At 36.6% G+C, this 16,577-nt stretch overlaps 1 protein-coding gene across 1 annotated transcript in view; it reads right to left on the minus strand.

Moving 5' to 3' along the window:
* The window catches only part of LYPLA1 (lysophospholipase 1), a 37,918-nt gene that overhangs the window by 10,655 nt on the left and 10,686 nt on the right, over nt 1-16,577 (minus strand). The window contains exons 3-5 of the mRNA XM_043975624.1: nt 13,804-13,869; nt 10,260-10,307; nt 621-691 (exon numbers count right to left, since the gene is read on the minus strand). Of these exons, the coding sequence (XP_043831559.1) occupies nt 621-691; nt 10,260-10,307; nt 13,804-13,869 (185 nt within the window). The remainder of the gene's footprint in view (nt 1-620; nt 692-10,259; nt 10,308-13,803; nt 13,870-16,577) is intronic.

Genomic DNA, 16,577 nt, shown 5'->3' on the forward strand with positions numbered 1-16,577 from the left:
CACTGGGTTTTTTTTCTGTAAACATTTTTTTTTTTTTTTGCGGGGCAATGGGGGTTAAGTGACTTGCCCAGGGTCACACAGCCAGTAAGTGTCAAGTGTCTGAGGCCAGATTTGAACTCAGGAACTCCTGAATCCAGGGCCGGTACTTTATCCACTGTGCCACCTAGCCGCCCCCTGTAAACATTTAAAAAAATTTATTTAGGCAGTTATTTTTCTGTAAACATACTGTATCTTTCTAACACAATGTGAGTACCTTCAGATTGAAACACATTTTTTTTGACAATCCTTTAATCTGAAGTTTTGTTTTTATCTGTTTTCTCTCACACCTAGCTAATGTGGAGATGTTTTCCATGACTACTCATGTATAACTTATATTGAATCACGTGAGCTCTTGGGGATGGGGGGTGGGAAGGGAGGAGGAAGAGAAGTTGGAACACAAGGTTTTTTTAAAAACTGATGCCGAAATTTGTTTTTACATGTAATTTGAAAAATAAAATTCTAAACTACAATGTGAGTACCTTAAGAACAGGATTATTTCAATTTTGTACTTGTATTCCTGGAGCTTAGAGCATTTAATAAGTGCTAATATTTCAACTGATAAAATATATTTATGAACTTACTATTTTCTGCAGCTTGTTTTATCCCATGTTCATCCTCTTGTGAGTCAGGAGAGAGTCCAATAATATCAAACCTAAAAATAGTATTTAACATTAATAAATATAGAAGTATTAACCTTTAGGAATTCTATACTCATGAAGTATGCTATAACAAACTTATGTCAGACAGAAGCTGCCAAAGTAGAGACATGATCTACATCTTAGATACTTAAGATGTCTAGTAATAATGAAAGAAAGAGATCTTTGGAGCTTGAAGTGACCTTAAAAGATCCTCATTTAGTTCAACCACCTTATCTTGCAGATGAGTAAAATGTCCCTAACAGATTAAGTAAACACAGCCAGTTAGTGGCACAGCAAGGACTAGACTCTGAGGGCTGTCAAATTCTCTAATTCAAAGTTCTTTCAATCACTCCAAAATACAGTCTTTGCTGACTGTCTATCTCAATGAAAGTCTCTAGCAAGCTCTCTAGTTTCCTGACCAATCTAATCTTACATATGCTCAATATGAAAAGTGATAATTATGAGAAATCTGTTACTTTATTTCCTTTAATGAAGTATTTCATCCTTAAAAAGCACTAAGCAAAATAACATGATGAATGGGATTTTAAATCCAAAAGCTTTTAACTGAGAAAAAAAGTAAAATTAACCGATAGGATCATTTTTAGAGGAAAAATTGGAATAATGTAGCATTCTCTTCTAGTCATGTCTAACTTCATATTAATAAGAGAATCACCAAATTTCATTCTATAGTTACATCTTTCGAGCAATCTTATATAAATGACAAACATGGGAAACACTTTGTTGAAGGAAAGCTTTTAAACCTGGATTCTATCTTACCAGATACAATGCTTTTTTATAGCCAAGTAATATTCAGAATAGGACTTTGTATTACCTGGACTTTTCATTAAACTGTGAGGCTAGAAACAGATGGTCTACTGTAGCATATCATTAGCAAAAACTTATTTCTTCTCTTAAATCTCTTGGAAATATGTACATCTTATTCTCCCCCCCAAAAAATTATAGATATAGAATACTAAGTCTGTCACTAGACACAAAGGTCTTCAACAAAATATTAATACTCACTTATGATTTTAAACTACGGGCACAAAAAGACATACCTTCATTAAAAGAATATTTAAAATCAAGAAATAGCACTGTTATAATAGTCAAACACAAAGTTATGCCCCAAAAGATCATAAGAACAAGAATATCCACTACATCCACAATTATTTAACACAGGAACAGAAAGGCTAGCTACACTAGGATAGGGTTGGAAGTAATTTCACTGGCATAGGGGACACCCAGATGAAAAAACTCCCACTAACAATATAAGCAAGCACCTCCTCTGCAACTTAAGTCTTAAAGAATTGCTTAAACTTAGCAAAGTAAATTTAAGTGATTTGCTAAGAAATATAAAGGGCCCAAGTATAAGCAAAGAGAAGTTTAAATTATCCCTATTTGCAAGTTTTCTTAGAAAACTTAGAAAAGCCCAAAGTCAATGAAAATATAAGAACTAACAGTTTTATGTAGAAAAATACAAAACAGGGGCAGTTAGGCAGCATAGTAGATAAAGTACCGGTCCTGGATTCAGGAGGACCTGAGTTCAAATCTGACCTCAGACATTTGACACTAGCTGTGTGACCCTGGGCAAGTCACTTAACCCCCATTAGCCTGCCCCCCCCCCCAAAAAAAAGAAAAAGAAAAATAGAAAACAAGACCAAAAAATTCACTAGTTTTTCCTTTTTATTTCTAATAAAACCCAAAAGGAAAAACTAAGAAAAAAATATTCCAGTAAATATAAATGTCTAGCTAATTAATCTACCAAAGGGCAGCTAGGTGGTTCAGTGGATATAGAGCAGGGCCTGGAATTAGGAAGACACTTCTTCCTGAGTTCAAATCTGGCCTCAGACACTTATTAGCTGTGTGACCCTGGGCAAGTTTGCCTCAGTTTCCTCATCTGTAAAATGATCTGGAGAAGGAAATAGCAAACCACAAATGAAGTCACAAAGAATCAGACATGACTAAAAAATGATTCAACAACAATCTACCAAAACATATAATAGGATCATATAAATAAAAAAAACAAAACTATTTTTATAGAAATAATATATGACCTAAATAATTGGAGATAATGAATCTCCTGGCTGATTCCCACCATATTAAAAAAATGATACTATCCAAATTATTATACCTCATCTTTGTCAGGAATATATGAGATCATCTATGAAATAGTTCCTTCCACTGATACATCCTTTCCTGCCTGTCCACCCTGACTCCTGTAAACATCTTCCCATAAGTTCACAACTTGGAGGTGTGAAGTACTCTACATGCTGGAGGCCCTTCTTCAATTTTTGAGGGCACATGTGGAACCCTCTGGCTGCCCAGTGATCATCCCTTTTTCTTGCTATTTGATCAGCACATATTCTCTTCCTACTGTACAATTCTTTGATGGGTTTATCTTATTCTTATGTAGAGTTCCTCAACGCTTATAAATGTTGCACACTACTCATATCTATCATATTTCTATGCTGTCCTCTGTATGACAATCCTTTAGAGGTAGTTATAGTCCATGTCTCACTATGATACAGCAATAGTAGTAGAATGATACAACTTTTTTAAATGGGCCTTTGCTTTCAGGGCAAGCTTGGTATCACAAACGGAGATCTGCAATCTCCCAAAGGCAATCCACTTCACTCTTCCTAAGTTATTCAATTCTAAAGCCTGACTTGTTGCCATCTGCACTATCTGTCCCAGTAACAAAACAACAATAGCTAGCATTTATTTAATATGTAATGGCCAACATAGCACTTACTATGTGCCAGGCACTATGCTAAGCACTTTTACAAATATGATCATTGATCTTCACAACTCTTCAAGGTAGGTGCTGTTCTATCCCCATTTTACAGATAAGGAAACAGGCAAAAGACAGATTAAGTGACTTCTCCAGGGTAACACAGCCAGTGTATGAGGCCAAATTTTAACTCAGTTTTTCTGACTCCAGACCCAGCACTTGATCTATTGTGCAATCTAGCTGTCCCTCAATATCCCCAAACAGATTGACAGTCAAGATCTCTAACTTGTCCATACACGTAATCTGGGCAACAGACATTTTTCACCCACTTGATGTTTCCTCTGTAGATGGTGAGGCTAAATTCCTTTGAGGGAATACAGATCTCTTCCAAGGAGGTTTGCAGAATTTTGGGGATTTTATGGGAGCAGCAAAATGTCAATGACAAACAAGAATATCTGGAGGATTCCCCCATCCTCTTCAAAATGGACCCTGCCTGATCTCCTTCACAGTGTTAAATACTTTGGCAAGCATACATTTCCTGGTTTTATGCCTAACTTGATATCTAATATTAGATAGTTGCTCAACAATGTTATTTATGTTGTTGGAATCTTGAATGATTTTAATGTATGGATGAGACATTTTCTTGCAAAAGTGCCAAATACCAAAATAAATCTTAAAGACTAAACAATCTATAGAGATCAGTAGAAAGGTTATATATTTCACAATTATGTGTAGAGGAAAACTAATGAGCACTACAATCCTTCCAGTTACAAAGGTTTCTAAGTTTGACATCATACTACTTACCCAACATATCCAATAGGTGCTAAATCTTATTGTTTCCAAATCCTTTATTTCTACTTACATAACCACTGCACCAGTTCAGGCCCCAATCATCTGTAGCCTGGACTAGTACAATAGTCTGACTACTGATCTTTGTACCCCAATTCTATCCTCAAAGCTGCCAAAATGTTTTTCCTAAAGAATAGATCTAACCATCTTACTCCCCAATTCCAACTCCAATAGCTCTTCCTCTCTGATATTCACAACCTGGCCCCAACCTATCCTTCTAGTCTTGTTATATATTATTCGAAGTACACTGGAATGTAACCAAACTATCCCTCTTACTCTTCCATCTCCATCTCCATGATTTTGCAGTGGCTATCCCCAAGGCGGGTATACACAGCATACACACCCTCCTCACCTCTGTCTCTTAAAACTCTCTAGTGGGGGGAGCTAGGTGGTGCAGTGGATAGAGCACCGGCCCTGGAGTCAGGAGGACCTAAGTTCAAATCCGGCCTCAGACACTTAACACTTACTAGCTGTGTGACCCTAGGCAAGTCACTTAACCCCAACTGCCTCACCAAAAGAAAAAAGAAAAAAAGAAAATTCTCTAGGGGCAGCTAGGTGGCACAGTGGATAAAGCACAGCCCTGGATTCAGGAGGACCTGAATTCAAATACAGCCTCAGACACTTGACACTAGCTGTGTAACCTTGGGAAAGTCACTTAACCCTCATTGCCCTGCCCCCCCCCCAAAAAAAAACAACAAACAAAACTCTCTAACTCACTTTCAAGGGTCAGTAAACACCACCTTCTATGTGAAGCCTTTCTTGATTACCTAGCTGCTAGTATCTCTTTCCCCAAATTATCTTTATATATGTACATGTTGTCTCTCATTTCCAGACTGTCAGCTCTTTGAGGGCAGAAGCTGTTTTACTGTATCTCTAGACCCTAGCACATAACAGACATTCAATAAATCAAAGGGGAAAAAAGAGACCAACAGTGCCTAAATCAACAAGACCTCCATCAGAGCTAAGTCCAGTACTTCTCTCACAGGTATTCCTACAACACTTAGTTGTGTCTGAGTTTCTTTTGGTCTGAATTCACCAGGTCCTTCTCTACTTTGGGTGAGTTATAAGGTATAGATCAATAAAAGCTCTTTTCTAAGTAGTTTCATGTCTCCATGCTGGGAATACTCCAAACTATTATGTCAAAATTCTCACACACATACCCCAACATCTCCCCCACCCCCAAACCTCCCCACACACACCCTCCCCTTTTGTTCCATATAATCTCAGCAGTATTTAATTCACAAAGGACACATCCATACCAAAAGGAGTATACTAATTTACAAAGCAGTCTTACAGAAAACTGATTTCTTTAAAGCAAGTAGGAAAACGCAAAATAGACAACTAACAAATAAGAACTGGTAAAAGAGATTCATCTCTCCTTAGAGTCAAAACAAGATGGCAGAGGAAGATAATTATTAGCAGGGAATGAATGTGCACTGGGATATTCTATCTGCATAGTTCAACAGGTCTAGCACTTTGCCCTATTCTGTCTTACACTCAGTCTTATCAGTCCTAATAACATAATAAAATATTATAGCATGATTCTCTCCTAACTCCCTACAGCAACTCAAATTGCTTGCATGTGGAACTTGTGGCTGGGGCCAACAACAGTTCCCTACAATATTTTAGTAATTTAGTAGTTTCCCTACAATATTTTAGCTAAGCACACACACTCTATATCAGTGGTATTATAGTGATTAGAAAATATATCCCAGTACAATACTGTAGGATTTCCATGTTCTCCCCAAAGTGCCCTTGCTCAACTCTATATTATAGCACACAGTGTTTCAGCTCTCTCCTCTCCTTGAAGATGAGGGAAGGGGAGACTGCCCTTTCAAAAAATAGTCACAGCCCCTTTAGTCCTTGAGTCAAAATGCATTAGGGATTTCTGTCCTGACCCTGAGACTTCCATCTCCAAATGCTTGGTCAAAAAGGGTGCTACAGCGGGGCAGCTAGATGGCGCCTTGGTTAAAGCACCGGCCCTGAATTCAGGAGTACCTGAGTTCAAATCCGGCCTCAGACACTTGACACTTACTAGCTGTGTGACCATGGGCAAGTCACTTAACCCCCATTGCCTGCAAAAAAACAAAACAAAAAAAAAAAAAGGGTGCTACATATAAAGTTAAAAAGCTTCTATACAGGGCAGCTAGGTGGCGCAGTGGATAGAGCTCCGGCCCTGGATTTCAAGAGGACCTGAATTGAAATCCGACCTCAGACACTTAACACTTACTAGCTGTGTGATGCTGGGCAAGTCACTTAACCCCAATTGCCTCAAAAAAAATGTTTTTAATTAAAAAAAAAAGCTTCTATACAACAAATCCAACTGAGAGATTAGAGAACAAAAAATACTTTGCACTAAATATTTCAATATGTCTGACATCTGAATATACAAAAAACTAGCACAAAAATATTTATGTATGTACATACACACACACAAATGAAAGCCGTTTTCCAATAGGCAAGTGCTCAAAGGATATGAGCAGTTTTAATTCAAACTCTTAAAAACCACTTTAAAAATGTTCAATCAGATAGATGAGTGCAAATTAGCCCTTGTGAAAATTCACCTCAAAAGCATCAGGCTAGCAAAGATGCTAGCTACAAAGGCTAGGCAAAATCATTGTTAGGTGGCTATGTGAAGATAAGCATGCTATAATTCACTTTTAGTAAAGCTGTAAATTGGTTCCATAACTCTGAAAATCAATTTAGAAGTATGCAAGTTAAGTTACTGCACTGTTCTTTTACCAATAAATTCCACTTCTGGAATCCATGGAGGCTAATGACAAGAAAAGACATACACATATTTAGATAGATACATATAGATGCATTGTTATAACAAAAAGTAGGAAACAAAATATGTAAACAATGACTGAAGAGTGACTAAACAAATAACATATAAACATAATGGAATGCTAATATACCTTAAGAAATTAATATAAAGAATTCAGAGGGGGCAGCTAGGTGGTGCAGTAGATAAAGTACCAGCCCGGGGTTCAGGAGTACCTGAGTTCAAATCCGGCCTCAGACACTTGACACTTACTAGCTGTGTGACCCTGGGCAAGTCACATAACTCCCATTGCCCCGGGGGAAAAAAAAAAAAGAATTCAGAGAAACATAAGAATACTTATAAGAAATTATACACAGTAAAGAAAGCAAAACCAAAAAAACCAATGAGACAGGGACAAGTTCAAAACATAACAAAAAATTAACACAGAGAAGCAACAAAGAGTGGTGTCTATGCAAATGAAATGATGTTAGTACCACAGAGTACACTTTCTTCATTTCTCTTAATAAATGATAAACTAATTGGGGTGGGAGGAGCAGGGCATAACCTGTAGCAGGTTTAGTTTGGAAATCCCTATCATGGTTGAAGAACAAAATGTCTTTCTACCACCTATCTTACCAAAGTCACAGCCTCCAAATGGAAAAGATGAAACCATTAGTTTTTCGGCAATTTGCTATCCACAACTTCAGTTTCTAGAGATACATTCTTCTTGCTTGATTCATTCCATTTGAATAAGATAATGATCTTGACAGGAGGCAATTATCTCTTGGTTGCATATTCGCCAAAAGCAAAAATGATTTTCACATCAAGTCTATACATAATCTGTCCCCTTCAGATGGGGAATCATCAACCACAAAGATGATTCCTTCCAATTTCTAACTGTAAATTCTCCTTGGTAATATGGGACCACAGGAGGATTCTTATTTTAAGTGTAATGAATCATGAAATACAGAAAGATATAAGGATATATCCTATAGAGCTCCACTGGTCTAAGAGGTTTTCTCCTTGTTTTGCTGGAATTACTCTACCTCTTGACAAGTAAGTATTTGTGCTCCCTCAGAAACTTTTCATTTCTGCTCTCTTGTGAATTTTTTCTTTTATTCTGTCAAAGAATGCTTCCTCTTTACTAAGTGAGAAAGAACATGTAGAGGTATTCCTCAAGCCCTTTTATATTCTTCCTTTATAGATAATCCATAAAGTCTTTTTCAAATTTATTGTTATTCCCTAGCAAGAGAACCCATTTGAATTTGAAAAATAAATTAGTGACTAGCACAGGCAGAACAGAAACCTAAAACAAACTGATAGTCACTGCAATAGTGATTGGTGGCCATAGTTCTAAGTTGAGTAGCTTCCTCTTTGTCCAAGTCACCAAAGGAAGTACCTTTTCCTAAGGTCTGTTCACTTTTCTCCTGGGTCACAGTTGTGTGATCTCAAGAAAATCTACTCTTAAACCTCATCAACCTCATACCTTCCAAGCTTAATCTGTTGATGATAAGCAAGTGCTCAAACATTTCCTCTTTAAATACACTCATACAGAACAACACCTAACACAAACTTCCAAAACTATTTATTACAAGCATTCAATCTAAGTAGTAACTTGTAATTAAAGCAATTTCCATTTGACACTCACTGCACTTACCTGTCCTCAATTATTTCTGGAGCTAATATGACACTGCTTCTTAAGTGTGAGTCTACTTTTTGATTGTTTTTTGAGGTTTCCCCTTGTGTTCTGATTCTTCTTTCACATCATGACTAATGCAGAAATATGTTTAATATGACTGTACATATATAACCCATACCAGATTGCTTTCTGTCTTGGGAGGGGGAAAAATTTGGAACTAAAAATATTATGAAAAATATTATGGGGCAGCTAGGTGGTGCAGTGGATAGAGCACCGGCCCTGGAGTCAGGAGTACCTGAGTTCAAATCCGGCCTCAGACACTTAACACTTACTAGCTGTGTGACCCTGGGCAAGTCACTTAACCCCAATTGCCTCACTTTAAAAAAAAAACCAAATGTTGAAAACTGTCTTTACATATAACTGAAAAAAAATACTTTTATGATTTAAAAAAACTGTGAGTCTAAAGCACAAAATTTTGCAACTTTTATTTAAAAAATTGAAAAATTAAAAATAGATAACAACTCAAAACAAATATATCCACCAATTCTTCTGGCAGAACACTCCCTATACATTCTTTTTTGCCCTGCCTTGTAATTTTATCCATAATGTAGGGAGAATTATCAACAATCACAAATATGCAGATGATACCACTTTGATGGCAGAAAGTGAAGAATTAAGAAGCCTCTTGATGAGGATAAAAAGAGTAGAGTATAAAAGCTAGCTTAAAGCTTAACATTCAAAAATTAACATCTTGGCAACTAGTCCCATGACTTTCTGGCAAACAGAGGGAGAAGAAATAGAGAGTCTCAGATTTTATATACTTGGGCTCAAAGATCACTGTGAAGACAGCAACTGCAGTCATGAAATTAAAAGATGCTTGTTCCTTGGAAGAGAAGCTATGGCAAATCTGGACAGCATACTAATCAATTTGCCATATAGGTCCATAGTCAAAGCTACACTTTTACCAGTAGCAATGTATGGCTGTGAGAATTGGACTACAAGGAAAGCTTGAGTGCCACAGAATTAATGCTTCTGAATTGTAATGTTGGAGAAGACTTTTGAGAATCCCTTGAACATCGAGGAGATCAAATCATTCAATACTTAAATAAATTAATTCAGGCTATTGACTGAAAAGTCAAATAATGAAGCTGAAGCTTAAATACTTTGGTCACATAATGAGAAGATGGGACCCATGGAAAAGACCCTCATGTTAGGAAAGATTGAAGGCAAAAGAAGAAGGGAATGGCAGAGGATAAGATGGATAGTGTCATGGAAACAAGGGACATGAACCTGGACAAAATTCGAAAGGTAGTGGAGGATAGAAGGGCCTGGCCTGGTCACGAAGTCAGACACAACTAAACAACAATAACAAGGGAACTCCTGGTGAGGAACTTCCTCTATCAAAGCAAACTGATTCTTTCTCTGTGACTTAAAGCCTTAGAGTTCTTTTAGAACTCTGAGAGGTCAAGGGACTTGCCCAGGGTCACACAGCCAGTAGACAGGTTGTAAGAGCTGAGACTAGAAGTCTTCAAGTCCTTTATCTACTATGTCATACTACCTAAATAATAAGACAAGTTTATTATTAAATAACATACTTACCAAGAAGGCATAGCCATGTTCATATTTAGGGTAACAGGCATAACTGGTCTTTAATTGGGTTGGAGGGAGGGGAGAGAAAAAAGAAAAAAAGAACATTAAAACAAGAATTTCAATGTACCAAAACATGAAATATTGTGAATTTCATCAATTACAATTACTTGAGGTCTAATCTATAAAATAAAGAGCCATAACTATTAATTTACATTTTGCATTTTCTCTATTATTTTTGAGGCCCCTTTTCCTGCTTTTTTAAAAGACTGGGTCTAGGGGCAGCTAGGTGGCGCAGTGGATAGAGCACTGGCCCTGGAGTCAGGAGGACCTGAGTTCAAATCCGGCCTCAGACACTTGACACTTACTAGCTGTGTGACCCTGGGCAAGTCACTTAATCCCAATCACCTCATCCAAAAAAAAAAAAAAAAGACTGGGTCTCTTCCACTTTACCAGGTTGAAATGCAGGGGAGCTATTCACAGGCCTAATCCTCCTACTGATAAGCACAGGAACTCCCAACCTGGGGTGGTTCTCCTATCCTTAGGAGACCTGGTGCCCTCCCTAACCAATGATCACCACATTGACACTAAAATTAATTGCAGCCACCCAATTGTAGGTCACTGCAACTCAGAGATTACTAGCCTCACCCTCCCCAGTAGCTGGGATTGCAGGCATGTACCACCACACCCAGCCTCTTTTTTTCAAATATTTTTTGCAGTAGTCTATTTGTAGACTAGTCACAATAATGCACAGCTTTTAAAAAATGAACTCTGTAGAAATCTGAGACAGTTCAAATGAACTGATGAAGAGTGAAATGAGCAGAATAATTTATTAAATGACAACATCGTAAAGATAAACAACTTCAAAAGACTCAAAACTCGGCTTATTGCAACAAACAACTATGATTCCAGGGGACTAATGAGAGGTGATAAACTCAAGATGATGAATGAAATATATACTGGGCGCATGGATGTGGGAATTTGCTTTGGCTGAGTAGACCTATATTTTTCAAGGGTGGTTTTTTTTTTAAATAAGGGAAGGAGAAAATTAATGTTTAATTGAAAAATAAAGTATAAAAATGAACCAGAGAAATTTCATTTGTGAACAGCATAAATATCTGTTAGTATGGAGTGAGAAAATATTAGTTCTAAAAAGTATAGAAAAGTTCTTCGAATCAACTGTTACTGTAACCATTACTGAACAAAAAGATTCTGGACTCACTGATGGCACAGTATGTGATTACAAAAGAACTAAGATACTAAGGATATAAGATTAAGATCACTACTTTGCAAAGTTCATAGCACATACTTAGTGCTGAATAAATGTTTTTTCATTTGTTCATTTAACATACTGCTCAAACCTCTTCAATAAATCCAAATCAGGTCTTCACAGGTGTTGCTTCTATTGCAAGAGTTCTTAAGCGGGGGTTCCATGGATAGATTTCAGGGGATCTACTACACATGTGATCTCATGAACTTTATTTTATTCTTTAAAAAATATTATTATTATTAAGTCATAGGTTTCGTCAGATTGCCAAAGAGGTCTATGACACAAAGTTAAGAATCTTAGCTTTAAAGTATACTTGTACAAAAAAGGCTCAGAATTGCATAAGCACAATCACTAAATAGTATTAATAAAATGTCTTTTAAAGGGGAAGGGATTTTTCTAAGACTGAGATGTGAGAGATTGTTTATTTTTAGATATTTCTAAGAACCAGGGTTACCATGGAAACCAATGTGTGAACAAAGCATCCTTCATGCAACAAAAAATCTTTTAAATATACACAAAATATAGTAAAAGTTGATTAATTTCATCTCCATAAATTCTAAATCTGAGATAATTCAAATGAAAGATAGCTGAATTTATAAACAGCTTGCCTAACAAAATAAAAATGTAAACAATAGGAACACGTTTAATATAGTTGAGAATAAATTTTCAAAAACAGCTTACAAGGATATGCTTGCTAGCTGCAAATCATTCTTCTTTATTTTCTACAAGTACTCTCGAAAAACTTCTACTAAGACTAAGAATGTATTAATATCCTTATAATCACGATATACATTTGAAGGAAATAACAATCACAAAAATTAATGGTAGCATAGATGGAGAGCTAGAAGGGACCTTAGTTACTTCAACTCCCTACTTATTCTACAGAAGAGAAAAAACAAGACTTAGGTGAAGTGACTGTTTAAAGTCACAAGGTGAGTAAATGATAAAGGTAAAACTTAAAAGTCAGGCTTCTGTCTCTAAACCTGATGCTCTTTTTTTTTTTTTTTTTTTTTTAGTGAGGCAATTGGGGTTAAGTGACTTGCCCAGGGTCACACAGCTAGTAAGTGTTAAGTGTCTGAGGCTGGATTTGAACTCAGGTACTCCTGAATCCAGGGCCAGTGCTCTATCCACTTCGCCATCTAGCTGCCCCATGATGCTCTTTCTACTACACTGATATCTCTCTCTTGGTTGAGAAATTCAAATCTGCTTTCCTTCCAAATGGTCAGATAATCAGGTTTTCTGTACAGCTCAAATCTCATTACAATAAAACACAAGGAACTGTACAAATCCTTTGGTTGTATTACTTTAAATGATTACTTTAGGTAAGCTTGACAGTAATCTTTTTGAGATACTTTTTTCTTTTTTTCTTTTTTTTTTTAGTGATGCAATTGGGGTTAAGTGACTTGCCCAGGGTCACAGAGCTAGTAAGTGTTAAGTGTCTGAGGCCGGATTTGAACTCAGGTCCTCCTGACACCAGGGCCGGTGCTCTATCCACTGAGCCACCTAGCCGCCCAAGATACTTTGTTTTAAGAAAACTAACTTGTAAATCAAGACAAGACAAATTGTGGATATTTTTGGACTTCTGCATATTCACTCCTTAAATGCTAATAGGAGGCAAAGATATAAAGACAATTACATGGTCCCTGCCATCAAGAAGCTTAAGATGTGTGGGTAACTGAATGTAGGGATCAGGAAAAATTTGGCAACAGTAAAAGGTTACATATATCTATTTTATATACCTATATAACTGGGGTCAGTAAAAATTTCTCAGGTGAAAAGGGGTTGCAAGTGGAAAAAGTTTAAGGATCCCTGATACAGCAGATTGTAATGAATTCTTTCAAGTTGTGAACCTAAGTGGTTATTGTATCCTGATTTCTTAATATAATTTTCCAATCTAATGATGGTTTTTTCCATTTCCTATTAAGAAAGCAGTATCATTTCATCTTTCAAAACATTCCCTTGTACAATAACAGAATTATATAAAGATACAATTAAAGTATTATATTGTTCTGTTTAATACCTTCAAAAGGTAATTAAAATATTGCCTTCAAAATACATTTCTGGAAAAGTAGCTCTTTCATCACAGCACAACCAACCTATGGTCCTGGCAGCAAGATGAATTTAAAGTCTCAGGATAAGGATAAAGAATATGCTACAGGTTTTCTTCCCTGAGGCTCCCTCCCCCCACCACATCCCACCCTAGTCAAACCATTCCAACCTTTCCTAGAATTATGGGAGGGTGGGGGGAAGGGGGAGAGGGGGAGGAGTTTAAGTAGAAATACTTACGCATGTGGACAAATATATTTGATGTGTGAACTTTTGATACCTGCAAAAGCTTCTGCCCATCCATGCCTGATGGAGAAAATTTTAAATTATGTGAATGTCATTTGATAAACAATGTTTTATACTAAATGTCAAGTTGGTAAGAGAACAATACTTTTTTAAAAAGTCTTACGAATTAGTTTAAAAAACCAAACCCACTTTCAGCTTTGGGAACAAGTTAACTACGATTCTTATAGATATAATTTTTGTTGTTGTTGTTCCCGACCTGTAACTGTACTGGTATGTGGAACTCCCATTGAGGAACTCCCCTTTACCAGTGCAGTTCACCAATTGTAGTGCTATTTCTACTCATAAAGTTGCTTGGGGAACTGAGAGGTTAAATGACTTGCCCACAGTCACACAGATCAATGTGGCAGTCAGGGAGGACACTTGAACCCAGGTCTTCCTGACTGTGAAGTCATCTCTTAATCCTTACATCATACTGCTTGTCAACATAAGGATTACACAATAGCAGGGTTGTTTTTTTTTTTATCATAGAGCAATAGAGCACTATAAGAGGATTACAGCATCATCATTATATACTAATACCTTACATTTTTATACCTTTACTATTTTCTAAAATATATTCTAAAATATATCTTATACCTTTACTATTTTCTAAAATATATTCACATGGATTCAATTCAATTAAAATCAAACAAAAATTTATGTGTGAAACACCATGCTAGGCATTAGGAATACAGAGACAAAAACATAATCTGTATTCAAGGAGCTTACATTTTAACTAATACATATATGTACATAGAGAAGTTTCATGCAAGGTAACTTCAGGGTGGAAAAAAGCATTCGCAAAGGAGAGACTGCCTAGGTTTCATTAAATCAGCACCACAGAAGAATCTGAAAGACAGAAATGAAGAGAAAGTATTTTCCAAGCACAGATGATATTGTCTTGGGGAATAGTTATTACAATCTGGTTAAGAGACAGACTTCATAAAAAGGAGTAACATGAAAGAAGATAAGAAAGGTAGGTTGGAACCAGACTGTGAAGAACAAGGCATAAGAGTTAATATTTAAAGCTAGAGGCAGCAGGAGGCAACTTAAGCTTGCAGGAGAGGGATATTTTCTTATTAGATTCACACTTACTTAGTATGGTAAATAAGAAAAAAATATTACTAGTCTCATTTTACAAATGAGAAAAATGACATTTAAAGAGTTTAACCTGCCAAAAATCAGAGAGAAACAAGATTCCCAAATCTAATGTTCTCTCACTATAATGTTTCCCCTCATACGATCTCTTATGTCAAAAGAAAATGAGTACAATTCATTTAATATTCTATTTCATAATTCAGTCAGAAAATAAGAATTAAATCCTCCTCCTTTGTTTTTAAAGGAACATCCTTTGCTCCTTACCTTTCCTGGAAAAACTGTGTATATTTAAAGTAGTGATTTTTAACCTGAGGGGATACATGGACAAATTTCAGGAGGGTCCAAGAACTTTAATGGGGGAAAAAAATCTTTATTTTCACTAACTTTTAGCTGAAAGTTAGCATTTCCTTCAATTATGAATTCTTTTTTAAAAATTCCAATTAGTGTTGGGGGCAGCTAGGTGGCACAGTAGATAGAGCATCGGCCCTGGATTCAGGAGGACCTGAGTTCAAATCAGACCTCAGACACTTGACACTTACTAGCTGTGTGATCCTGGGCAAGTCACATAACCCCATTTGCCTCACCAAAAAAAAAAAAGAAAGAAAGAAAGAAATTCCAAAACTGCCAAAGGAATTGCTGGCACAAAAAAGGTTAAAGAAAACCCTACTTTTTTAAAGGGTAAAAACCCTCAACTATCTAGATCAAATCATTCCATAGTGATTCTGAAAGGATGACATTTAACCATACTAGGCAGAGTTTTGGTTTTTTTTAAATGACAAAATTATGAGCCTTTTCACAGCCTGGTCTTTGGTTTTTTTGGATACTGAGACTGAAAGAAAAAAGACTTGGAAGTTAGGGAAAACTATGAGAGCTGTCCTGATTGAATCTGAAAGGTCGTCATATGGAAAAGTAATGAAGCCTGATCTCTCCTTGTCCCCAGAATAAGAAGTTTGCAAAGAGAAACATTCAGTCTTCTGATGGTATTTGTTAGTTCCTCTTTCTAAAGTTATTTTGTCTATTTTCTTTCAGAAAGTGACTAATGTGAAGATGTTTTGCATAACTGCACATGGATAGATAACATATTGAATTGCTTGATTGCATAGGGAGAGTTAAAGAGGAAGGAAGAAAATTCAGAACATAAAGTTTTTAAAAATCAATGTGGGGGCAGCTAGGTGGCGCAGTGGATAGAGCACCGGCCCTGGAGTCAGGAGTACCTGAGTTCAAATCGGGCCTCAGACACTTAACACCTACTAGCTGTGTGACCCTGGGCAAGTCACTTAACCCCAATTGCCTCACTAAAAAAAAAAAAAAAATCAATGTGAAATTCTTTTTTCTTTTCTTACATGTAACTTGGGGAAAATTCTAAATTAAAGTTTTTAAAAAAAGAAACATCCAGTCTTGATGGCAGGAAAATATTTCCTAACTATTCAAGGTCATCAGAAAGTTCAATGGTCTGTCCTGGGAGACCAGTTTCTCCTCATGGGAGGCCTTCAATTAAAGATGAATAGGGGGGGGCAGCTAGGTGGCGCAGTGGATAGAGCACCGGCCCTGGAGTCAGGCGGACCTGAGTTCAAATTCAACCTCAGACACTTGACACTTACTAGCTGTGTGACCCCAATTGCCTCACTAAA

Source organism: Dromiciops gliroides, chromosome 1 (genome assembly GCF_019393635.1).
Source record: "Dromiciops gliroides isolate mDroGli1 chromosome 1, mDroGli1.pri, whole genome shotgun sequence".
Classification (NCBI taxonomy): Eukaryota; Metazoa; Chordata; class Mammalia; order Microbiotheria; family Microbiotheriidae; genus Dromiciops; species Dromiciops gliroides.